Here is a 26,530-nt window from a genome sequence, read left to right as displayed (position 1 = left end):
TCTGAGGCATACACTCACCATGGAAAATTTAAGCCCCAACAGTTAGTTTGGAAAGTTATGAGGAAATGAACAATCATATAAATGACACTCACATCTCTTCCTATAAAAATGCAGAAAGGGAAATGAGCAGCGACATTCCAAAATTCACAGTTGATGCAAAGTTCTTTTAAGTTGGTTAAAACCAGAGTACTCTGAGGAACTCCAGAAAGACCTACCCAAGCCAGGTGAATGGGCAACATAATAGCAAATGAAGTTCACTCTTGAAAAGATAATTAGAATGCATATAAGGAATGGGATAGAGAATAATATCAGTTACAATGACATTGTAAAACTCCAGTGATATGGACACCCTTATCTGGATGATGTGCACATTACTGGTCATCCTGTCACGGGCAGGATATTGAATGGTTAAAGAGATTTAGAAAATGGTGATGAGAATGATCAAATGCCTAGGGGGAAAACTCTCATATGCGGGGAGAACTGAAAGATTGGGATTGTTTATTTTTGTGAGGAAATTGAGGGGAATGTTTATTTTTATATATACAGGCAGTCCCCGGGTTACGTACAAGATAGGGACTGTAGGTTTGTTCTTAAGTTGAATCTGTATGTAAGTCGGAACTGGCGTCCAGATTCAGACACTGCTGAAACTGACCGCCAGTTCTGACTTACATACAGAATCAACTTAAGAACCCCAGGCGTCCCCAAGTCAGCTGCTGCTGAAACTGATCAGCAGCTGATTCCAGGAAGCCCGGGGCAGAGCAACTCTGCCTGGGGCTTCCTGTAGTCAGCGCTGGTCAGTTTCAGCAGAAGCTGACTTGGGGACGCCTGGGGCAGAGCAGCTGGGGTGCTGCTGGGTTGCTCCAGTAGCGCCGCTCCTCGGTGCTACTGGACCAACCCAGCAGCACCCCATCTGCTCTGCCCCAGGCGTCCTGATTCAGCCGCTGCTGAAACTGACCAGCAGCGGCTGAATCAGGACCTGGGGCAGAGCAGCTGGGGTGCTGCCGGGTTGGTCCAGTAGTGCCCAGAGCGGGCACTGCAGGACCAATCGGCAGCGCCCCAGCTGCTCTGCCCCAGAGTCCAAAACAAAAGCCTGGTCTGCTGGGGGGGGGAGCACATTAGCTGCGCCCTCCCCCCAGCAGACCAGGGACACGGGGAGCAGAGCCGCAGGGGCAGCGGGGTTCCGCGCCTCTGAGGCTTTGCCAGAGCAAAGCCTCAGAGGCGCGGGGAACCGCCGCTGCTGCCGCTTCAGTCTGGGTGCCTGTGGTCTGCTGGGGACGGTCCCCAGCACACCACAGGCACCCAGACTGAAGCCGCAGCCGCGGGGGGGTCCCCGCGCCTCTGAGGCTTTGCCAGAGCACCAGGGGCACCGGAGCAGCTTACGAACGGGGCACCGGAGCAGCTTACGAACGGGGCACCGGAGCAGCTTATGAACGGGGCTTTCGAACGGAGCAGCTTACGAACGGAGCAGCTTACGACCAGGGGCACCGGAGCAGCTTACGAATGGGGCTTTCTCGCCCCGACCTCCGGGGCGAGAAAGCCCCGTTTAAGTCGGGGACTGCCTGTATAGATATAGATATATAAACTAGAATACCTGGCGTTGCTTGACTCCTTAATTAAATTAATTTTTGTTTTTTGGGAAATAAAATGAAAATGTACATGCTTCATTTAAATCATTGCTCTGGGTCTGGGTATGAGGGGTTCAATATACAGGCTGTCCTGGGGGGAAAGGACTTTCCCAGCCCTCTTTCACCTCAGCAGCTTGGGGCTAAGTGAGAAGGACCTCCCCATTGCCGCTGCAGCTCCAGTGGGCACAGCCATGGAGAGTTGCATGTCTCCCAGCTAGAGTAGATCCAGGTTTGTCTGCCCCCTGTGCTCCCCAGACAAAATGAGGAATGCAGCAAATTGAGCACTTTCCCCTCGCTCCCTGACAAAGGTAAACAGCCAGCAATGTCCCAGTACAGATGGGGGGGCAGCTTCAACCCTTCCCCTCCCTTCCTAAAGACTCAGGGCTGGGGCAGTTCTGTCTCTCTTCTATATATATATATTTTTAGAAGCAATTCCATTCCAGGCATATTCCATTATCCTGGCACAACCAAACCCTTACTTTGCTTTAAGTTATGTTAAGAGGAAGCTGCCGACCAAATTTGGTGATTCTTGCTCTAACCATTTAGGACGAATTCTTGAACAAATTGACGGACAGACTGACAAACTCCCTTAAATATATAGTAGATAATGAATTTTATACAGATGTTAGATTTGGAAGTTCTATATTTTGTGTGTTTAATGCACAAAAAAGACAGTCCATGAAATTAAATAGTGATAAATTAGTAACTAATGAAAGGAAATATTTTTTCCACGTGACATGTAATTAGACCATGAAACTCAGACAAAGGATGTTATTGAGGTAAAATCTTGGCAAGATCAAAAAACAGATTGGATGCTAAAACAGATAACAAGAACATATGGATTTATAATTTATTACAGAAATTTTGGAATTAATATTAAATTACATGCTTCAGAGTCAAACTGATCCCAAATTACAGAAATTAGGATAAGACTTAATGTGGGGAAAGATCATCCTGTATCTGCCTGCTGCTGGATGGTTCTTCCTTCCACTGAGGCATCTAATGTGGGCCACAATCAAAAACTGGATAATTGATCGGGTCTGATCCACTGTGGGTATTTCCATGTTCCTATTAGCAAAGGACAGGATACTATTAGCTAGAAGAAGTCACCAGACACTTGTTGACAAGATAGATGTGGGAGGATTAGGGATGTAAAATCCTGATTAATCAGTTAATGGGTTAAACCTTAGCTATAAGCAGTTAATCGATTAAGTGAGATGCTGCTCCCACTTGCCCTTGTGCAGGGCTGCCGCTGCCAGCCTCCCTGTCCTTAGGACTGCTGCTGCCACCCCCCATGCACAGGGAGGGGCCAGCTTCTGCTCTCCTCTCCACCCTCCTCCCCGCACTTGGGGCTGCTGGCTACTGCTGGTGGCATCTGTAAGCATGGGTAGACCAGCTTTTGCTCCATTCTCCCCTCCACCTGCAGTGGGCCACTCCTGGGCATTAGCTAACCAGTACCTGATAAACCTATCTGGTTAACCAGTTACCCATTCACATTCCTAGTTAGAATTTCAGTTGAATGAAAAACATCCCAGTCTCCTTTCAGGTGCTCAAGAATCCAGGTGAGACACTACCTTTTAGGCCACATTACAAAGAGAAAAATGACCTCTGAAAGATCAGAAGAGAAAACATGCTGTGTGTGCACTAATGTATAGTTCTTCTTTGAGTGATGTCCCCATGGGTGCTCCACTATTGGTGTCGGTCTCATCCCGATGCAGTTCAGAGACTTTTACAGCAGTGTCCAGCTGGGCTGCACATGTGCAAGAGGTGCATGTCATTCCTGCCTTTGAAGTTAGTGTGCTCAGTTCGACTCCTCTCAGTTCCTTCTTCGCCACCATTGGCTGAGAATGGAGTTCCAACCTCTCTTCTTCTCCTGTCACTGCTGTAAAGAAATTTTAGTTAGAGTAGCTTTACCTTACCTTGTTTTCTCTTTTTATTAACCAGTTAATAGTTTTAAAAAAAAAAGAAGAGACCATTATTTTTACTTCAATTTCGTATATAGTTAGTGTGACTATTAGGTTTACTGCTGCATAACTCCTCAGTGTCAAGCCTCGGCGAACTACAGCCTGCCATCTGATACAGTGCTGGGCTCTTCCAGCTTCAAAAATGTGAAAAATGCTGCAACTCTATGCCAGTGTCTGACGGCCATACTGAATGTATATGCTGTCTGGGCAAGACACATATTACCCAGCAATGTGTTCATTACCATAGTCTTATGGCGAGAGCCCGCAAGGATAGAGAGCTCAGAATATGAATGCTGCTATCTGGTAAAGCACTAGACCCTCACATGGATAAATGACTCTGATGTGATTCCCCTCAGGGGAAACTCTCAAGCTCTCCGCCACAGAGGTGCGCTCAAAACCGAAACCTTCAACAGCCCGCTTCCTCCCACTGCAGATTAGCAAGGGAGATGAACCATGCACCTCAGGCTCCTCTCTAAGAGGCTCAAAACCGCAGTCTAAACAGTCTATGAAGCTGGCTCCCCAGCCACCAAAAAGGGCACCTATCAAAAGCCCTGAAACAATAAAGTCACCGCCAGCACCTGTGAGCCTCAGGCACGGCGTTCGCATCCAGCACTAGGGAAAGATGATGAATTCCACCCACCCTCCAACTGCACAGCCTCGCAGTTTCCTATGTCTCCAATGGCACTGATGCCTCCACTGCTGGCACCGGGTGACTTGGTACCTCATAATAGAACTCATAGAACAGCAAACCGCCGCTGCTTCACAAAGTGAGGCAAGATGCACGCCGCATCAGTAACTGACAGGGGATCAAGAATTAGATCACCACACGAGTCTTTGGCATGTCATCACTCTCGTTCCTCCTCATCAATAAGGAGGTTTCCTCCCTCGCCATACTCACCTACTTTATCGCAATATAATGGCTACCAGGGGGATGCAAGGAGTGTTTTCTCCTCACAACATTCATCCCCAGAGAGAGCACATGCATCATATGGGGCACACAGACTATAGCACTGCCAGTACCCTCTGTGTCATACTATCCTCAGCATACTATCCTCAGCATCATAGTCGCTGTTCCCCCTATTGTTATTGGGCACCATGACCGCTCCAGTGGCCCTCCCACACCCAAACAAATATCACTCCCTCCAACAGACGGTCAGATTGTGGATGAGGATGGGCAGATTGTGGATGACCCAACCATCCAACAACTGGAGATGCCACACAATGATAACTCGTCTTCTGCAGCTGATGAAGCAGTTATCCCATAGGATCCCTCTCCTAGTGATGACCTAAAACAGTTTCAAGATCTATTCAAAAGGGTTGTTGTCAGTCAGGAGGTTGTGCTATCAGAAGTACAGGAAAAGTAGCACACGCTTTTAAAGAACCTCCAGCCCTCCACAAAATCCAAAATTGAAGCAATATTGGAAGTAGCAGATGAAGTATGGCAAACACCAGCCACAGCCCCCCCAACCAACAGAAGAGCTGATAGAAAATACTTTGTTCCATCAAAAGGCATGGACTTTTTATTCTTACACCCTCAACCCAACTCTCTAGTAGTTGATGCTGCAAATTGAAGGTCTAAAAACCCTCAATACAAAACAAATACACAAGACAAAGTCCATAAATGCCTGGACTTGACTGGGAAGAAAATGTGTGCTCTTCAGCCCTTCAGCTTCACATAGCTAATTACACAGCCCTACTCACAAATCAAGACTTTGACAACTATGCAAACTTAACAGAACTCATGCAACACCTCCCGGGTGATGAGACACCGATCTTGAAAGCCATCATCAAAGAGTGCTATACCATATCTCGCACAGCCCTACAGATGGCTCTTGATGCCACAGACACAGTGGCAAGAGCTATGGTGACTTCCATAGTAATGAGACACTCATCCTGGCTTCAAACAGCTGGAGTCACAGGGCCACAATCTTTAGCAGACAGCAGCAGAATCAACTAATTGACAAAAGAAGCTTCTGACTACAAAATCAACAGCGAAGAGCTCCATTCACACACACTTCCATGGCTCAGACCTCTAGGCAGCAGGTTTGAAAATTTGGTCGAGGATCTGACCGACCCTTCTTCCCCACCAGTGTCTGATGAGTCCAACATCTTCCACCACCGCTTATGCCAGAGGTGAGCAATCACTTTTGGCGGGGGGCCACTCCAAGATTTTGGAAAGTGGTCAAGGGCTGCACTTTCCTGTGGAGGATGTGCAGGGTCTAGTATGGAAGTTGGCACAGAAGGGTGCGTGAAGTAAGGAACTGGGGTGCAGGAGACGGTGTGAGGTCTCGGAGGAAGTTTGGGCAAAGGAGGGGGTTGTGACCTTGATTGGGTGTAGGATCAGGGAGGGGATATGGGTACAGAAGAAGATTCTGGCCTGGGGAGAGGGGCACTAGGAGGGAGTGCAAAGTCTGGGAGGGAGCTGTGACCTGGGAAAAGGGGGTGCAGACTACTGAGGGTATGGGTGGTGACTTGGGGCAGGGAAATGGGGTGCAGGGTCTGGGAGGGTGTTTGGGTGCGGGAGAGGTTTCTGGCCTGGGAGAGGGGTGTAGGAGGGGATACAGGGTCTGGGAGGGAGTTGTAACCTGGGGCAAGGGGGTGCAGAGGGTTTGGATGGTGACCTGGGGAAGGGAGTTGGGATGTGGGAGGAAGAGGGGTGCCAGAGGCAGGCTCTGGCTGGGAGGCACTTACCTAAGCCAACAGCCCTGCAGCACCCCAAGGCAGGCTGGGCTCCCTGCCTGCTTCAGCCCCAAATCACTTAAAACTACAAGCTGCAAACCCCACGTGGCTCTCAACTCCGGGAGTGGGAAAAGATTTGCGCTTGTCCCATCCTGCAGGCCAATATCTCAACTCTTATTGGCTGGTTGTTTCCAGCCATTAGGAGCTGAGAGATTGGCTGGGGTCAGTTCCTATTGGCCAGTTGTTTCTGGCCACTAAGAGCTTAGGCTTGGGCTGGGGGCAGGGAGATTGCACAAAGCTTCCCCCTTTCTGCAGAGCAGAGAGATGCATGGGCTGAGCTTTAAACCACGCAGTTATGTGCCTGAGGGTCCTAGCAGGGTGGTCTGTGGGCTAGATTTGGCCCGCGGGGCCGGATTTTGCCCAGCTCTAGCTTATGCCCTTTCTACAACCAAAAGACAGCAATCACCACAGATGGGTGGGTTTTAGAAAGTATCAGCTGCGGGTATGCTATCCTTCTCACATTGATCCCCCCACCCTTTCACCTTCTCCCTCCATTTTCAGGAACCCATCATAGGAAACACTGCTCCACCAAAAAGTCCAATACTTTTTCATTATGAGAGCTGTCCCCAACAATGGCAAAGGAGAGGATTTTACTCAAACAACTTTCTCACCAAAAAGAGAACTGGGGGTTGGAGGCCTGTCTTAGACCTCTGCCAACTGAACAGATTCTTCCATAAGCAGTGCTTCAAAATGGTTATACTCACCATGATTATCCTGGCGCTGAACAAAGGAGACTGGTTTGCAGACACCGACCTCCAAGATGTGTGCTTCCATATCACAAATACATCCTGTGCACTAACGTTTTCTATGCTTTAGAGTAGCATCACACCATTTTCAGTACAGAGTCCTCCCTTTCAGACTTTCCTTTGCCCCCAGAGTCTTTTCCAAGACCTTGGCAGTTGCAGCGGCATATCTTCGATGAAGAGGCATCACAGTCTTTTCTTATTTGGACAGTTGTCTCATTTGAGGCCCCACTCAACAGGCCACAATTATTTTATGACCCCATCCCTCCTCCTTATCCGAAGTTTGTTCCAAATTCCATATTAACGAACCAAAAATGCTTCCCACTTTCTATCTCAAACCTCATTGCTTCAGGGATGAAGCCACATTGCACACTCTAGCTGTAAGAAGGTCCATTGCATTCTAAGTAGACAAGATGCAATCTTTTCGGCTATCACAAAGACTTGTTTCTGATGCCACGAAAGCTTATGCTCCAATACATCTGTTGGTCTATAAGGTGCCACAGGACTCCTCGTCGCTTTTGCAGATCCAGACTAACATGGCTACCCCTCTGATAAAAGACTTGTTTGTCTCTCTAGCCAAAAGGACCAAGGGAAAAACAGTTTCTTCCCAGCACATATCAAAACTGATAACATCCTGTACTACCATATGCTACTCACTCCAGAATAGAGCAATACCAATGACTTCCAAAGGTCATTCCACTAGCGCGATGGCAACATCAACAGCCTTCCACAGAGGAGTCTCACTACAAGAAATACGTTGGGCGGCTAACTGAATATATAACACCATATATTCATGAAGCACTATGCAATTCCACCATGCTCGACAATGGACACCGCAATAGCTACTGTGGTCCTTTCCAAGGCCCACAACAATTAGCGAAGCCCAGCTACCAAATAATTGGGCACTGTTACACATTCATCAATAGTGAAGCACCCACAGGGACATCACTGAAAAAGAAAGAGAAATTACTCACCCTGTGCACCAACGATGGTTCTTTGAGATGTGTGTCCCCGTGGGTGCTCCACTACCCACTCTCCTCCCCATTACTTTGGGCATTAACAACTTGCCAGGAGGGCGTCATAGAAGAAATTGGACTGTGCGCGCTAACTTTAAAGGCAGGAACAACATGCACCTCTTGCACATACGCAGCTCAACGGGACACTGCTGTAAAAGTCTCCAATCCACAGCACCGGGACGAGCCTGACACCAACAGTGGAGCTCCCCCGGGGGGACACATCTCGAAGAACCATCGTTACTGCACAGGATGAGTAACTTCTCCGTAAGTAAATGTTATGCTAAAAACCTTGATTTATTTTGCTCCTGATGCTGCACTATTGAAGTCTATGGGAATTTTGCTATTGGTTTTAATGGACACAAAATCAAAGCTAATGTTACAAGCCAAATTTCTGTAATTTCCTGGTTTCATCTGAATTCAGAAGTACTAGGAGTTTTATGAGCAGATCAGTTCTTTTGAAATTTCTAGGCAGTAGCAGTATGGATAACTCCAGATCTGCAGTGAATAAGCAGGTGCCTCTATCTGCCATTGGAAACTCTCCCTCTGGATTTTCTTCTGAAAAAGACCTCTGCTTTTTTGAGGCAGGGTTTACTTCACTATCTAGATTTAAAGTCTTTTTTTTTTTCTTTTTAAACTTGAAAGCAGAGACTCTTTTAAAGAATTCCCATTGATAGCTATAAATTTCCCTCAGATTCTCTGCCTCCTGCCACAATTATACACATTAATGAACATACTTAGGATAATATCTTGATAACATATGCCATACAATATATGGCCATTGGGCAAAGGAGGATGTTTAAGATGTGGGTAAATGGGTTAGATTACATTCCAGACTTTTGGGTTCTATTCCATAAAAACATGTGAAAGCATAACAATTACAATTCATGGCTGCAGTTTCAATTTATTTGAGCATCTCATTTTGGAGCTATGATTTTAAGATAGAAAATTTATTAGAGAGTATTCTTAAAGAACAAGATTTCAGAGATACTCAGCTGTAACTACAATTTTAAAGTATCAGAGGGGTAGCCGTGTTAGTCTGGATCTGCAAAAGCGACAAGGAGTCCTGTAGCACCCTGTAGACTAACAGATATGTTAGAGCATAAGCTTTCGTGGGCAAAGACCCACTTCGTCAGATGCATGTGGGTCTTTGCCCACAAAAGCTTATGCTCCAATACATCTGTTAGTCTATAAAGTGCTACAGGACTCCTTGTCGCTTTTACAATTTTAAACTAACAGGAAGGCATTGCAGTTGCACCATGTTTTACTTTCATGAAGGTAAGAATAAAACTAAATCCTGACAAAAGAAGCCTTGCTGAGTTAACAGATGTATTTGATGATTAAATTTCAACACGGAGAAATTGGATTTGTTCCTTCATATAGAAAGTGTAAGCCAACAAAGTGCTGTGCAATTGAAAATTGAAAAGTTAAAGGTCATATTTTGACTTCATTTCTACTTTTCATTTTAATAACAAGTGTGACCAGACCTGGCTTAGAGAAAGCAAATGTACATTGTTGATACAAATTATCTATGCCACTTTTGTATATTAATATATGTAACCTAAATATTTATATATGAGAGGAGGTTTTTAACGTTTTGAACATGCTATTGATACTTGTGGCAAGGAAATAACAGAGTAGTTTTGCAGCAAACTTCTGTAGAAACAATGTGTATGGAGGGATGTCAGTTTGATATACTTAGGCAGCTTACTAATTTATAATATGTATTTTATGTGAGCACAATTGTTTTATAGAAGCCATTTAAATCATCTATTACCATTGATTTGAAGGAAAAAGGTAATTATGGGCTTTTATATCTTTCTATTAAGTTCTTATTTAGAAATACAATGAGCACTAGTGTAGAACTTTTAAACTGCAGAGCTGTTAGTGCTGTTTACTGGGATATGTATTAGCTGAGTAGAGCAATGTTTTCTAAAGATACAATACGCAAGCAGATTTGCTTTTCTTTGCCATGGAAAAAGTACTCTCTGTAGATATTTTTGTAGCTGATGTGGATGAGGAGGACCCTTAGTTCTGAGGCATTTTAGAAACCAAAAGCCATTGTGGGTATTAGATTAATCTTTACAAATTATTTTTATAAAACTAATATCTTACTATATATTTTACAAATGTGCATCCGTGTGTGAGTCCGTTTGTTCAAGAACGCCTCCTAAATGGTAAGAGCTAAGACCACCATATCGCTTCCTCTTATACCTTAAAGCAAGGTCAGAGTTTGGTTTTGCCAAGACAATGAGATGTGCCTGGAACTCTATTCTTTCTCATAAAATGGAAAGGAAGGGGTCTGGTAGGAGAGAGTTATGCTTGAGAATGACCATGGGGGGCAGCAAGGGACCGGAGATGGGAACCAGAAATAATAGAATCATAGAATATTAGAACTGGAAGTGACCTCAAGAGACCATCAAGTCCAGTCCCCTGCCCTCATGGCAGGACCATGCCTGATACATGTCTGTCCAACCTGCTCTTAAATATCTCCGGTGATGGAGATTCCACAACTACCCTATGCAATTTATTCCAGTGTTTAACTACCCTGACAGTTAGGAAGTTTTTCCTGATGTTTAATCTAAACCTCCCTTGATGCAATTTAAGCCCATTGCTTCTTGTCCTATCATCAGAAGCCAAGGAGAAAAAAAATTATTCCTCCTTCTTATAACACCCTTTTAGATACTTGAAAAACTGAAGTCCCCTCTGTCTTCTCTTTTCTAAACTTAACAAGCCCAATTATTTCAGTCTCCCCTCATAGCTCATGTTTTCTAAGCCTTTAATCTTTTTTGTTGCCCTTCTCTGGTCCTTCTTGAGTTTTTCCACCTCTTTCTTGAAACGTGCCCATAACAGGACACAGTACTCCAACTGAGGCCTAATCAGTGCAAAGTAGAGCAGAAGAATGACTTCTTGTGTCTTGCTCACAACACTCCTGTTAATGCATCCAAGAATCATGTTTGCTTTTTTTTGCAACAGCGTCATGCTGTTGACTCATATTTAGATTGTGGTCCACTATGATTCCTAATTCCCTTTCTGCAGTACTCCTTCCTAGACAATCACTTCCCATTATATATGTGTGAAACAGATTGTTCCTTCCTAAGTGGAGTAGTTTGCATTTGTCCTTATTAAACTTAATCCTGTTTACCTCAGACCATTTCTCCAGTTTGTCCAGATCATTTTGAATTTTGACCCTATCCTTCAAAGCACTTGCAACCCCTCCCCACTTAGTATCATCTGCAAACTTAATAATTATACTTTCTATGCCATCATCTAAAATGTTGATGAAGATATTGAACAACACCGGAGCCAAAACAGACCCCAGTGGAACCCCACTTGTTATGCCCTTCCAGCATGATTGTGAACCGTTAGTAACTACTCACTGAAAATGGTTATCCAGGCAGTTATGAACCCACCTTATTAGTAGCCCCATCTAGGTTGTATTTCCCTGGTTTATTGATAAGAAGGTCATGCAAGACTGTGTCAAATGCTTTCCTAAAGTCTAGGTATACCATATCCACAACTTCTCCCTTACGCACAAGGCTTGATAGCCTATCAAAGAAAGCTATCAGATTGGTTTGACATGATTTGTTTTTTACAAATCCGTGCTGGCTGTTACCTTTCACCTTATTTTCTTCCAAATGTTTGCAGCTGAATTCCTTAATTACTTGCTCCATTATCTTCCCTCGCACAGTAGTTAAACTGACTGGTCTGTAGTTTCCTGGGTTGTTCTTATTTCCCTTTTATAGATAGGCACTATATTTGCCCTTTTCCAGTCTTCTGTTATCTCTCAACTTCCATGACTTTTCAAAGATGATAGCTAAAGGCTCAGATACCTCCTCTATCAACTCCTTGAGTATTAAAGCTATAAATAACCGCTTTGGGAAAACAGTAGACAGGAGTGGAGGAAGGGACCGCTATCTACTATATATTTCAGAGAGTTTGTCTGAGTGTCTGTCCCCCATTTGGGAGATATGCGCCCCTCTCCTGGCTATGTCTGCTGCAGCGCTCATGGACATGTGCTTCTCATCTGGCCCCAAGGAACTGCGGTGAGACAGCGCTGGGGTTGTCCTCTCTCTCCAGGGCAGCCTGCATACTGCACCCGTTATTCACAGCCCCACCTCATAACAATGATTTAAATGAAGAAAAAACATATTTGAGTTAAAGTCTTGAGCAATGCTGGGTAAATCTTCTAGTAACTTCATAAGACTTTCATATTTCAATATTATTTTGTTAATTTTGGTTTCCTTCCAAGAGTTGTAATGAATTTCTCCCTTTCCCTTCTCTCTCCAAATGCTGTTCACTGGCGCAATGTCCTTTTTTTTAGCAGTGCCCTTATTACAATCAAATCTTACACTACTGTATGAACAGATGGGTATTATGTATAGAGTATTAAAGTCACAAAGCTGCATTTAAATCCATCCCATAAAACTGCTCTACCAATGCCTGGTAGAACTTCCAAGCCTTCTTCTGATGCTAGGGAATGAGAGCTGCTCTGACATGAACCTAGCAGGATCCCTTCCCTCTTCTTTAGCCCCTCTGCTCCAGCTGGAAATTATCTACTACAGAACCAAGGAACTCTGGAGTGTCTCTGGAAGCTATGTTCACATGCTACAATTTAAACTCACTCCCCTCTCATCTGTGCCTTTGTCCTTTGTAAATAACTTTACCTTTCCTTTCTAATCTATTCTTATGCTGAAGACCTCATCAGTCATTTCACTTCCCAGTTGTTTAAACCCACATTCCTGCCGTTCCTTTCTACCATCTTTTCTGCCCAGGAATGTAATTCCAGTATTAGTAATATCAAATTTAATTTCTTCTTTCCTTCTGCCCCTAGTTCCATTCATTTCCCTTATTAAGCACTTCTTTCCTCAGGGTTGCTTCTGTGTGTTGCCAGATTCAGAGTATTTACCATATATGTTTATAATTTTAACACCATTCCTTATAGCAGCTGACTATGACTGTTTTGATAATACTTTTAAATCACCAATTTTAATGGCTCTTCTATCAAAATAATCCTCTTGCTTCATGTGAGTTAAGTCTTTATACATTTTTGTTTAAACTTCAGATCTTACAGATTAATGTTTTAGACCCCTAAAATGTCATTGTAGCTAGACTAGTGAGGGTTCCTTTATTAAAAAATTCAGCCTGTTTTATCATTTATCTGTTCAGACAATATAGTAACTCTACTGAAAGTCTGAAAAAGGAAAAAGAGAAAAACCTCTTCTCTGAGTAACTCAAAGCAACATATTGAAGTATTTTTCCTTTTAAAAATTGGAAGCAAAACAGATCAATTTTGATATGGCTGTTTCCTTTTTGTAAATTTCAGTCCCTGGTGATATCTCATTGAAGAACAAGGTGAACTTTCGTGAAGTACCCAGCTTGTTCCTGATGAGGGACAGTTGGGAAACCTGATAAAGACAGATGGCAAGCTATTTTGTTACACCTATAATCTGCAATAGCTTGGGCAAAACTAAGTGAAGAATATTTTTATAGCTGACCTTGTAGTGAACTTGCGTAAACATTTTTTCCCATACTCAGAGGATGGTGATGACCATATGATGTTGTTTTATTCATCAGTAGAACGAACACTCTGTATTGAAATATGTTATCAATTATAGGGTTAATCCATTTTAGACTGGCATAAACAGGATATTTTCCCCATTTTTGACACTACAGTAAAGCATTTGGAATTGAAATAGTTCATAATGGTTCTTCTTTTTTTCACTTTTCCAAAACAACATGAACACTAAATTATAGCTGTGCAATTATGTAAACAATGGAAATGCTTCCAGAATGAATACTTCCTTTTAGATTTTCATTTTGTGTAATTGTTGAAAGGTTTGGAGCCATAATAAACCAAAATTATTTTACACATTTATCCTTCTAAAGGTCAATTATGAAAGAAGTAAAGAAACAACACTGTACAAAATGAGTAAACCAATTTCTATTGCCATCACCATATGCTTTTCTTATTGCTTGTGTTTTTCCAGTTACTGTGTACATAGCATTCAATTAAAGTGATTCATTTACTAGGCTGTAAGCTGCTGAATACAGTTTACATTTATAGAACTGTGCTTGGAAGGGAAGGAAACAACTTGCCTCTGTTTGAATTACCTGATTTTTGCAAGATCACTGATAAAGGACAGATGTTCTCACTTGGTTGCTTTCTCATAAATGTGAATCTTTTGACAAGCTGCTAACCTACTGTATTACTACATAAAATGTAGCCTCTATCATTAGATGGATGTAGTGCGCAAATCTGTGTTAATCAGGAAATGAGAGATACAATTTGACAAACTATTTGTCATTAAATTTGCATTTAAAATTATACTATTTGTATTAATTTGAAATATAGCAGAAGTCTTTTTCGTGGGGTTTTTTTTCAGATTCTGATTTTATTTATATTGGCATAAAACAGGATTAATGTTAACAAAGTCAGTAGAACCATCCTGGCTTTACACCAGTGGTATCACTGAGACCTTTGACTGTGGAACTGATATGAAATCAAAGACTGAACATAAACAGATTTTTTTATTCAATTGCACATAAATAACTTTGGTGCCAATAGTTGTGAGCCTGCCACATCACCCACTAGCATGACTTGTGTTGTGAAACTGCAAATCCTAAAGGTGTGAATTGTGAAAAAGAGAAGCGGAGAATCATATTACAGTAGTTTTTCAAAACAAAGTTTATAGACAAAGTTTTAACTTATTTTGAAAAAAATATTTTTTTAATTAGTAAAAGGTGCTTTACCATGTTTCTTCACTAGCAAACATTATGGTATCAGTAGCTAAATTCTTTCACTGTTTATTAAATGCACCGTGAAGACATCAGGTGTTAAAAGTTGCATCATCTTGTTTAATATTGCAACTATATTCTCATACCTGAAACTTTGTCTTTCTTTTATATTCTTTACTCCCTTTGCCTATTTACAAAGGGTGATGTGAAAAGACCAAAGTTAAAGCTTTATAATAATGTGTGCAATATTTTCTTAACCTAATCAACACCATCCTAGCATTAAAGGATGATACTTCTAAAGGTTCACGTTCAGCTTTCATAAATTCTCAAAAGACTGGGTGTCTATTGAATCTTTGGAGCCTCCCCATGAGGCCTCACAGACCGTTTGGCTCCAGCCCCCAGTAGTTTCTACAGCCAAATATGAAAGATTTCAAAAAGAAAACTGAAGATTTAGTTTAATATCTAACTTGAACAGATGGAATTAATGAGAACAGGACAAAGTTAATGCAGTTGTTTGTGGTGTTAATCGTCAAAAGTGCTACATTCTGTCACCTTTTAAGCCAGGTTTTCATGCATTTTTTTATTGTAGCATATGTCAGCAGAAACGTACTCCCATCTGCTGCTGTATAGCTTGATGCCTGATATTCAGAGTCAGAGCACAGTACAATACCTACCTCTGTTAGCAATTGCAGGTGTGTTGTGAGGAGTGCAATGCATTAATCAACCCCTTAATTATGAAAAAAGGTGGCTCTTTTGTTCTGCCCTCAGAGCATGAGTTTACCACCCACCTTATGAGCTGCAGCATCCATCTGCTCAGTCTTTTAGAATGTTTGCATTGACTGATATTGACTTTAAAATGTATCAAAGGAAGTGATTAAAACTAGTTTAAACATTAACTTGAGTGGCATTGTGGTCATTCAGAGACGGGAAAACACTATCTTCTGCAATGCCAAAATTAAAAATGATCTGTTTTAATTTCATAATTTACAAGCCGCTTTATCATTTCACAGTATGCTACTGTAAATATTGTAAAGGAGAAAGAATAAATGGATTCTGCTCAAACTTACATAGTTTTTTTCCAGTTACCGATATAAGTTAAAAGGATAGTCTGCAAGGGGGGAAAAAGACTGAGTTTATGTTCTTTTGTTTTGTTATGACTAGATGATTTACTTGAGCATTGCTCAAGTCCTTAATTCAAATAAATTTTGCTTTTCTTCATTTAAATCATTGTTCTGGGGCTGGAGATGAGGGGTTCTGTATGCAGGCTATCCTGGGGAAAGAGGACAGCTCTAGCCCCCTCTCACTGCAGCAGCTTCGGGCCAGATGAGAAGCACATGTCCATGGCCTCTGCAGTGGGCACAGCTCAGGCAGAGGGGCATGTCCCCCAGGTGGGAGACAAACAGACAAATTCTCTGAAATATATAGTAATGTCCCTTTCTCTACCTCTGCCCACTGTTGGCCCAATGGGGTTATAGCTGTTCTGATCCCCCATCTCTGGTCCTTTGATGCCCCGCTGAGGTCATTCTGGAGTATAACTCCCTCCTAACAGACCCCTTCCTTTTCATTTTATAAGAGAGAATAGAATTCCAGATACATCCCATTGTCCTTGCACAACCAAACCCCTGGCTTGCTTTACGTTATGATGATAGGAAACTGCATATCAAATGTGGTGGTCCTAGCTCTTACTGTTTAGGAGGAGTTCTTGAACAAACAGACTCACAGACAGACATGATTTTTAAAATATATAGTAAGATGTGTATGAAAGAAGACTTGCTTTTTTAATGTACATATCTCAGAAATGTCAAATCTGGTCTCCATTGTTTTTTAGGATAACAGGTTTTAATTACAAGGATGGAAATGTTGAATAATTAACAGAGTTTTTATCAACTATTTTAGTTTAAATAAGTGACATTATAAAAACAAAGGTTTAAAAAGTTTTATTCTGTCAATCAAGTTTTATTTCCTTGATACCTGTGATACCTGTCAGATTCTTACTAGCTTTGTATCTGCTGATGAACTATTTAAGGGTAGACAAAACTTTTTAATTTCTAATTGAAAAAATCAGGGCAAATATTTTTTAATTTAAAATAAGTTCAGGCCTTCCTTAGTGCAAGGAAAAAAAGTTGTGAGGAAAGGAGAGAGCCTAATATTTTCTGCCATAAGTTGTCTTTAATCTTTTAGTAGGAATAAGAATGGTTTTGAACTTCTGCAGAAATCAACCAACTCTTTCTTCTTCAAAAGTAATAATTGCAGTTAGTGTTTATACAAATTTTGTGTCCAGTTTTGTACCAACTCAAATGGAGATTTGGAAATTCAATTCAAATATTGTTGGGATCATTTGTCATTGATGGCAGCGAGTAAAGAAATGGAGCAGAGGGAAAACGGATGAAAAAATTCTCATTCTGAGAAAATGTGTGTGTGTATAATGTGTGGCACCAAATTGTGGGAACAAAGCTTTTGATAGCATTATACCCGTTAAACTTAATGCAGACTTCCATTTAGAAAATGAAATAATTAATTAAAAATGTTTACCCCTGTCACATTGGTTATGGTAAAAGGTGTAGAGGATGTGATTTCTGGTAGAAGTTAACAAAGATTTCTCAGTTCCTCTCTTTCTCTTCACTATGCCCAGGTATTTTTTGTTTTGACATCTGTGTGTTCCTGTAAAGAAATTATTACTGAAGTTTTAATAATGGCTGTAGGTTATTGCCTTGAACGATCAAAAGCGAGGACAATAGCTAGTGTAATTTCATGAATGTTACATAGTCATGGAAGCCTGAATAAAATGATTTTGTGGCTATATCTTATTTCTGATAAAATGTGAGTTTATCATAACCTGATGAATATTTTAATACATTTTTTGAGAAACATAAAAAATCATGTAACAGTTGTTTCATTTTCAATATGTTTCTAAGTAAAGAAACCCCTCTTTTTTTCTCAAAGGGTGTAAGAATTGAAATGTTACTTAAATTGGAAGCCATTCCTAGTAGATATACGCCTCTAGGATAGACTAGTAAACCATATCAGTGTTTAGGTGGGTGGGTGTGTTTTTATTAAATATTTTCAAACATTTTTCTATAAAAATTAAGAAATAATATTTCCTTCTTTTCAGGATATTTTAAATACTGTCATAAAACACTGCCCATCTTGCTTTTTCTTCTTGGGTTTACCTGGTTTTACAATGCTAATAGGAGACTTCATCACAGCTGCAGCGAGAGTCCTTAGTACAGACATGTTGGAGGTGAGTATGACAATGCTCAACATCCAAGTTCCCAGGAGAATACACAGTTGCTAACAAGGTTCAGATTTCTCCACTCTAACAGGTGTTGACTCATTAGTGCAATGTGAAACTGGGCTCTTGGGGCAGATACCATGGCAGTTGATGTGTGAAATTGTAGGATAAGGTGACATACTAGTATTGCAAAGGTGTTTCATCAAAAGGCCAAAGTGAGAGAAATCATATCCTCGCTAATATTGCAGCACATTTACACACTAAAAGCAAGACTTGGATTTCAGAATCTCATTAGCTTTCTACTATAAATGAATATTGAAAATACAAAGCTTTCTGACAGGAAAAGCAGATTTTCCTATGGTTTTGTAAGGATTAATAGCAGTATGAATCAGACACCATCAAATCTAATTTAAAAAATTAATAAAATACAAAATTATTACTTGACAGGCTAAAATAAGTTTGAAATTCATGCAAGCTTGCAAAAACAGGAGAACTTGTGGGTAAGAATGGGAAATCAGGACAAGGATACTCTTTCTCTGTGTTTGAGCCTAGTTTAATTATTGATGCTCAGAAAGTTTGTGTAGAGGTATATTAGCTGCAATATCCAGGCATAAAGTATGAGTTAAGGGAAGAAGAAAGATCACCTTCTATTTCAGAAGAAATCAGATGGTGAAACATCTTGCCCCTGATTTTTTTGATCTTATTACTGAACTTTACAGCCATCAGGTTTAGTCTACTTTTTGTCAGTTTTGAATACAGAGTTATCACAAAAATTAATCCTGATTGTTGATCATAAACTTGCAGAAGCCAGTAAGCACAAAACACCATCAAACTGTACTTCATATAAATGTGAAAAATCCTTCTGCCAAACCTGCTATATGGCACAGACCACTTTATACTGTTATATATTTTATTTGAAATATTATGCAAAATTAATTAGTATACTTAAAGCACAAATAGCCATTTGCCCTTAGTTTCCTGGGCAGGTTAGAGCTTTAAATACTAAACATGTCATGCTATACCAAATATGTAAAATATAAGGTACATCATGACATGTTTAGTGTATGTATATATAAAATAACTAATATGGTCTACTGTAGCATATGCTTTGTGGTTTCTTTCTAATGTCATGCTATCTGTGTTACTGTAAATGTTGAATTTCCATTCAAGATGCATGCACATCTTTTGTGAGTATGTGGGGAAATTGGTTGGGTTTGGTTGGATGGTTATTGCATCCATGATTGTAGCACTTGGATACTGCAACAGTGAACACAATATAAAACCGCATAGCTCCTAGTGCTGAAAGCTCATATATGTGATTGGAGCCATTAATATTGACAAAGCTCCATGTGGATGCAGGAGTATGCCCATGCATATGAACTTGCAGGGTCAGTTCATAGATAGAAATATTAGATTAGAAATAATACCTAAAATGTAGGCTGAAAGTTTCCATTCCTGACCCTGGCCTCAGAGGATATTTTTTAACTTTTTTCAACCTTGATTAAATGTGAGTCTTTAATACTGCAGCTCAAATGCAAAACTAGTTTTATCTAATAATATTTACATTAAATTATTTTGCATGAAACTCCATAACAAAAATGAAGCATTACTGTCTTGTACGTTATTACAGGTTTTTTTATAATGTGTCATAAATATATACAGTAGTATACAAACTACATTAGAAAAGTTCCCAGGCCAGGAACACTGAGAAAGACATAGCAAAAATTGCAAATCAGTAGGACAATAGTGCAGGTGCACGTGGGTGTGAAGAGACTGGACAGCAGAACAAGATAGGAAAGATTTCCAGAAGAAACTGATTTTAAAGAAGCATGTGGAGGAGGAAGGGAGAGAGGACATTCAGTAGGCAAGTCATTCCAACCTTGAACGAGTAAAGAGCAGAGCGGGAACAATAGGGATTAGAGATGGGGTCTAGAAAGAAACTTGGAGCAATGTAGCACTGAGTCTTGAAAGCAAACTACTTGAATTTGTAGTAGTGACTAAGGAAGCCCATGGAGTGATTCAGAGATAATTTGATGTGGTCATAAATGCATGAGAGTAATGTAAGTTAAGCAGCCAAACAGGGGGGAAGCTGTAGAGCTGGAAGTGGGGAGTTGCTGGAGAAGAGAGACGTTATAGTACCCAAAATAAGAGGCCAAAGGCTCAGACTTCTTAATTGAATTAGAGTTAAAGGCACTGTTGATGAGGACTGCCTAAGAACCTAGAGCCTGGTAAGTGGATAGATATAGCTAGATTTAGAGATTGTAAATACATATTAATTTATAGATTGATCTCAAATTGTAAACATCAGTAACTACCAATATTTATATTAAATATATCAGATAACTAGGTTAAGGGAAACGTTAAGTAAATAATTCTTCTTTATTCTAGTATAAAGTAAGAATATTGAATACAAAATTTCAGACAATTATTTAAAGATAAATGTGATATCTCTCTGTTCCAAATACATCAATAGGCTTCTAATTTTTAAATGTGTTGTTAGTTTTTAGCATCCAGTTCAGAGTCTAATTTTCATATACTGGCTCTAAATTCTACAATTATATGCTCAGATCAGCACTTAAGCACATAAAACAGACATTATTTTGTGGCTGCAAAGACCCAACATAGCACTGAGTGCCTTGGTGCGTAGCACACCACCTTCGGTTCTGGGCCCAGAATCAAAAAAGGATTCCTGGCACTGGTCCTACTCTTTGGTATAGCCTTCGAAGGCAGCCAAGCTCTCCTCCTTGTTGTCAGCGACACTGCTGGCCACCATGCCTTCAGTGCCAGTGGATCTCTATAATCTTTGGCCCCACAGCATGGCGCTGCTGATTTCTGCTCATACCCAGAAGCCCATCATCCTGGACTCTCCACAAGTGGAAGTAATGTAGGTTGAGCCGTTCTCCATGCCGGACACACATGAAGCTACAGGGTTTTCATTGAGATGACTCGGTCTCCTTCCAAGGACAATCCTCCCACTCGCCGCCACACTTCATGCTAGGCCCATTGGCTCAGGCCTCAGTGTCCTCAGTGACAGGTGCACTGGGGCTGGCCGGGGAAGATCAGGAGGAGAAGTGGAGGAGAACCAACCGGCTGGTCAGGAAGGGGTGAGGGGGGAGGAGCATATCAGCCGGTAGGGAGCAGGATTGACCCTGAGCAGTGCAGATCCCAGGGCGCTCCTGCCCCCCACACGGTCCAGGCGAAGTGCGAGTTGGTCCAGGCGAAGCGTGAGTCAGTCTGGCTGCAGTTCCACCACGCGCTTGACCAGCGCACAGAAGCACAGACCGGGTGCCCCTCCTCCTCACACGCAACCAGGCCTCCCAGCCACTCCCCTCACCAGGTTTCTGAGCGCCCAGTCGGAAAACCAGAAAATACTGGACATTGCACATGTCAGGTATTTTCTGGATTTTTTTACCAGATAGAGCCCCAAAAAAATGGACTGTCCAGTAGAAAACCGGACACCTGGCAACCCTAAGACATTAGGGTGTGCCTGGGCACACCCGGTACATCCCGTACGCACGCCAGTTCTGCTGACAGGGAGTTTGGAGAGGGAGTGGGAAGGGGGCGAGGAATACTATTCTTTAAGATCTTTTCGCTACACTCCTGTCCTTCAAGGAGGCATTTAATAACTCAGGAATCTCTCGGAAGGAACGCAGGTATGGATAGTGATAGGTCTGCTGTTGTTACCTGCACAGCATGTGCCATGTTTGTCTTCCTTCCAGAAGAAAGAAGGAATTTCATCTGCACTAAGAGCAAGCTGGTCGCCATTTTGGAAGAAAAAATTAGAGAACTTAAGGCCCAAGTATTGACCCTACATTCCATCAGAGAGGATGAAGACTTCCTCAATAGAAGGCAGCGTTTAGTCCTGCAGGCACAGCAGGCTGAAGAGCCAGTCAGGGCACTACAGAACAAGGAAGAAAACTGGCAACATGTAGCTTCTAGAAAGAGAAGGCAGACAACTCAGTATCCCCCAGGCACTGAGGTGGAGATTGCTTTGTCAGGGACCTCTCAGGGAAGAAATCAGAAGGGAACACCATCTACCGGAAGGCATGGGATGAATAGTCCTAGGGATGGGGGTTCCATGACCACCACACCCAAAAGAAGAAGACAGGTGGTGGTGGTCGGGGACTCCCTCCTAAGAGGGACTGAGTCATCCATCTGCCGACCTGACTTGCAATCTCAAGAAGTGTGCTGCTTACTGGGAGCTCACATTCAGGATGTGATCAAGAGTCTTCCAAAAGTGATTAAACCTTTGGATCGCTACCCCTTCCTGCTTCTCCATGTAGGAGCTAACAATGTAGCCAAGAATGACCTTGAGCGGGTCACAGCAGATTATGTAGCGCTGGTAAGAAGGATCAAAGAATTTGAAGAGCAGGTGGTGTTCTCGTCCATCCTTCCAGTTGAAGGAAAAGGTCCAGGTGTAGAGATGGTTGAATTGAGGAAGTAAATGCGTGGTTGCGCAGATGGTGTCGGAGAGAGGGCTTTAGTTTCTTCAACCACTGGACTCTGTTCCGGGCACAAGAATTGCTAGGAAAGGATGGGATCCACCTAACCAAGAGAGGAAAGAGCATCTTCACGGGCAGGCTTGCAAACCTAGTGAGGAGGACTTTAAACTAGGTTGTTTGGGGGACAGTGACCAAAGCCCTGAAGTAAGTGAGGAAGTCGGATACGGGGAAGAAACACAAGGAGGAAGGAGCAACAAAGGAGGACCCCTGATTCAGATGGAGAAGGTAGGGAGATCAACTGGCTATCTAAGGTGTTTGTACTCAAATGTGAAAGTCTGGGAAACAAATAGGAAGTATTAGAAGCCCTGGCCCAGTCAAAGAACTATGATTTGATTGGAATAACGGACTTGGTAGGATGACTCACATGACTGGAGCTCTGTCATGAAAGGGTATAAACTGTTCAGGAAGATCAGGCAGGGGAGAAATGGAGGAAGAGTTGCATTGTATGTAAGAGAGCAATATGATTGCTGAGAGCTCCAGTATTTAGAGGGAGAAAAGACTGTTGAGAGTCTATGGGTTAAGTCTAGAGGTGAAAGCACCAGGGGTGATGTTGTGTTTGGTGTCTGCAATAGACCACCGGATCAGGTGGATGAGGTAGACGAGGCTTTCTTCGGACAACTGAGAGAAGCTTCCAGGTCGCAGGCCCTGGTTTTCATGGGGGTCTTTAATCACCCTGACATCTTTTGGAAGACCAATACAGCAGTACAGACAATCCAGGAAATGTGTGGATACTGTCAGGGATAACTTCTTGGTACAAGTGCTGAAGGAACCGACATGGGGCCATGCACAGCTTGACCTGCTGCTCATAAACAGGGAGGAACTAGTAGGGGAAGTAAAGGTGGTGATGACAATCTGGGAAGCAGTGATCATGAGATGGTAGATTTCAGGATTCTGACCAAAGGAAGAAAGGAGAGTAGCAAAATACACACCCTGGACTTCAGAAGAGCAGACTTTTACTCCCTCAGAGAACTGATGGGCAGGATTCCCTGGAATGCTTACATGAAGGGAAAGGAGTCCAGGAGAGCTGGCAGTATTTTAAAGAAGCCTTATTGAAGGCACAGGAAGAAACCATCCCTATGCGCAGCAAGAAAAGCAAATATGGTAGGCGACCAGATTGGCTTACCGGGGAAATCCTTGGTGAGCGTAAACATAAAAAAGAAGCTTACAAGAAGTGGAAACTTGGACAGATGACTAGGGAGGAGTATAAATATATTGCATGAGAATGCAGGGCAGTAATCAGGAAGGCGAAAGCACAATTGGAATTGAAGCTAGCAAGGAATGTGAAGGGTAACAAGAAAGGTTTCTACAGGTATGTTAGCAATAAGAGGGTGATCAGAGAGTATGAGAGATCCTTACTGGATGAGGGAGGTAACCTAGTGATAGATGATGTGGGAAAAGCTGAAGTGCTCAATGCTTTCTTTGCCTCTATCTTCACGGACAAGGTCAGCTCCCAAACAAATGCACTAGGCAACGCAGCGTGGAAGAAGGTGGACAGCCCTTGGTGAGGAAAGAACAAGTTAGGAACTATTTAGAAAAGCTAAACATACACAAATCCATGGGCCCTAATTTAATGCATCCAAGGGTACTGAGGGAGCTGGCAAATGTCATTGCGGAGCCTTTGGCCATTACCTTTGAAAACTCGTGGCAATCGGGTGAGATCCCGGATGACTGGAAAAAGGCAAATGGAGTGCCCTTCTTTAAAAAAGGGAAGAGGGACAATCCAGGAAACTACAGACCAGTCAGCCTTACCTCAGTCCCAGGAAAAATCATGGAGGGGATCCTCAAGGAATCCATTTTGAAGCACTTGGAAGAGGGGAAAGTGATCAGGAATAGTCGACATGGATTCACGAAGGGCAAGTTGTGCCTGACCAATCTGATTAGCTTCTATGATGAGGTAACTGACTCTGTGGATACGGGAAAGTCAGTGGATGTAGTATACCTTGACTTTAGGAAAACTTTTTATCTGGTCTCCCACAATATTTTTGCCAGCAAGTTAAGGGAATATGGATTGGATAAATGGACTGTAAGGTTGATAGAAAGCTGGCTAGACTGTCGAGCCCAATGGGTAGTGAACAAAGGCTCAATGTCAGGTTGACGGTCAGTTTCTAGTCGAGATCCCCAAAGATCTGTTCTAGGACTGGTTTTGTTCAACATCTTTATTAATGACCTGGATAAGGGGATGGATTGCACCCTCAGCAAGTTCACAGATGACACTAAGCTGGGAGGAGAAGTAGATACGTTGGAGAGCAGGGATAGAGTCCAGAGTGACCTGGACAGATTAAAGGATTGTGTCAAAAGAAAGCTGATGAGGTTCAACAAGGACAAGTGTAGAGTCCTGCAGTTGGGACAGAAGAATCCCAAGTATTGTTACAGGCTGGGGACTGAATGGCTATGTAGCAGTTCTGCAGAAAAGGACCAGGGGATTATAGTGAATGAGAAGCTGGATATGAGTCAACAGTGTGCCCTTGTAGCCAAGAAGGCTAATGGCATATCACGGTGCATTAGGAGGAGCATTGCCAGCAGATTCAGAGAAGTGATTATTCCCCTTTATTCGGCACTGGTGAGGCCACTTCTGGAGTACTGTGTCAAATTCTGGGCCCCCCACTATAGAAAGGATGTGGATGCATTGGAGAGGGTCCAGTGGAGGGTGATCAAAATTATTAGGGGGCTGGAGCACATGACCTTTGAGGAGATGGGTTTGTTTAGTCTGCAGAAGAGAAGAGTAAGGGGGGATTTGATAGCAGCCTTCAACTTCCTGAAGGGAAGTTCCAAAGAGGATGGAGAAAGGCTGTTCACAGTAGTGACGGATGGCAGAACAAGGAGCAGTGGTCTCAAGTTACAGTGGGAGAGGTTGGATATTAGAAAAAACTCTATGATTCTTTGTCCCCAGGATGTAGGGGCGTATTTATCCTCTTTGCTTGCCAAGGCGGTAGCAGGCATCTCCATCACAGGCCTCCTCCACATGGTTTACAGGGCCCTACAGGACCTGCTCCACAGGGTAGCCTCAGCTTAACCTCTAGGTAGAGATTGCCCTGGAACAGGATGACCTGATGGTCTACATTCTGGCTCCAGAGGGGCTGTCGAGGATGACACTTCCTCTCAATAAGATCATCTTGTTCATGGCCAATTCTTTATGGCAAACCCCTGCATCTATTACAACAATTGTGAAAGGGGTTGAGAGAAAGTACTTTGTACCAGTCAAGAGGTTTAAATACTTGTTTACATCCCCACACACACACCTTGTTCCCTGGTAGTGGACGTGGTGAACAAGAGAGCACAAAGTTCATCAGGTCGCGGCGCCTAAATCGAAGGACACCAAATGCCTTGACTTACTCAGCTGTAAGTTCTGCTTGATGTGGGAGTCTGCTGCTCTGGATAGTGAATCAACAGGCTATCCTGAGCCATTATTGTTATAACTGTTTACTAAATTCAGGGACTTGTTGCCCCAAGACATTCAGGATGAGTTCACCGCCTTGGTCCAGGACAGCAAGGTGTTCTGTAGTACCCTCAACACACTGGAAGACCTTCAAGCCACAGTCCTTGCAGTGGCGATTCCTTTCTCATCCCAGCACTGATTTCTCACAAAGGCAGCCTAGGTAATTGTGATGTAAGCCATCCTGGCCGCGGTCTGGTAACAACTAGGATCAATCCAACCCTTCTTTGGGATCTGAGCAGGCCTTTTGAAGGTACACAAGGATAGAATGCTGACCAAATTGGATCCTCTTCTCTTCCAGGACCAGTGTTTCTGCTTCCCCCAGGCTTGGGTTGCCATCACCTCGGACCACTGGGTGTTCCAGACAGTGGAAACGGGTTACTCCATCCCCTTCTGCATGTCCCTCTTCAGGGACCCCTCTCACAAGCATCTCCTTCTCCAGGAGGTGTACATTCTCCTGGACCTTGGGGTGGTGGAGGAGGTGCCAGCAGAGTTCAGAAGCAAGGGCTTTTACTCCTGTTATTTCCTTGTTCCCAAAGCA

The 26,530-nt window shown here is 42.6% G+C and overlaps 1 protein-coding gene across 5 annotated transcripts in view; it reads left to right on the top strand.

Annotated features, from left to right (window-relative positions):
- The window catches only part of RALGAPA2 (Ral GTPase activating protein catalytic subunit alpha 2), a 383,681-nt gene that overhangs the window by 174,253 nt on the left and 182,898 nt on the right, over positions 1-26,530 (top strand). For 4 of the 5 annotated variants that reach the window (XR_012903061.1, XM_075925792.1, XM_075925789.1 and 1 more), the window contains one exon: positions 17,935-18,063. The exons of the other annotated variant lie outside the window; for it this stretch is intronic. Coding sequence is in view for 3 of the 4 variants with exons in the window: in XM_075925792.1 (XP_075781907.1) it covers positions 17,935-18,063 (129 nt within the window). In the remaining variant the exon portion in view is untranslated. The remainder of the gene's footprint in view (positions 1-17,934; positions 18,064-26,530) is intronic. 5 annotated transcript variants of the gene reach the window in all.

Source organism: Pelodiscus sinensis, chromosome 3 (assembly GCF_049634645.1).
Source record: "Pelodiscus sinensis isolate JC-2024 chromosome 3, ASM4963464v1, whole genome shotgun sequence".
Lineage (NCBI taxonomy): Eukaryota > Metazoa > Chordata > Testudines > Trionychidae > Pelodiscus > Pelodiscus sinensis.
Note: the sequence above shows the minus strand (reverse complement) of the source record. Positions and strands in the feature narration are given on the sequence as shown.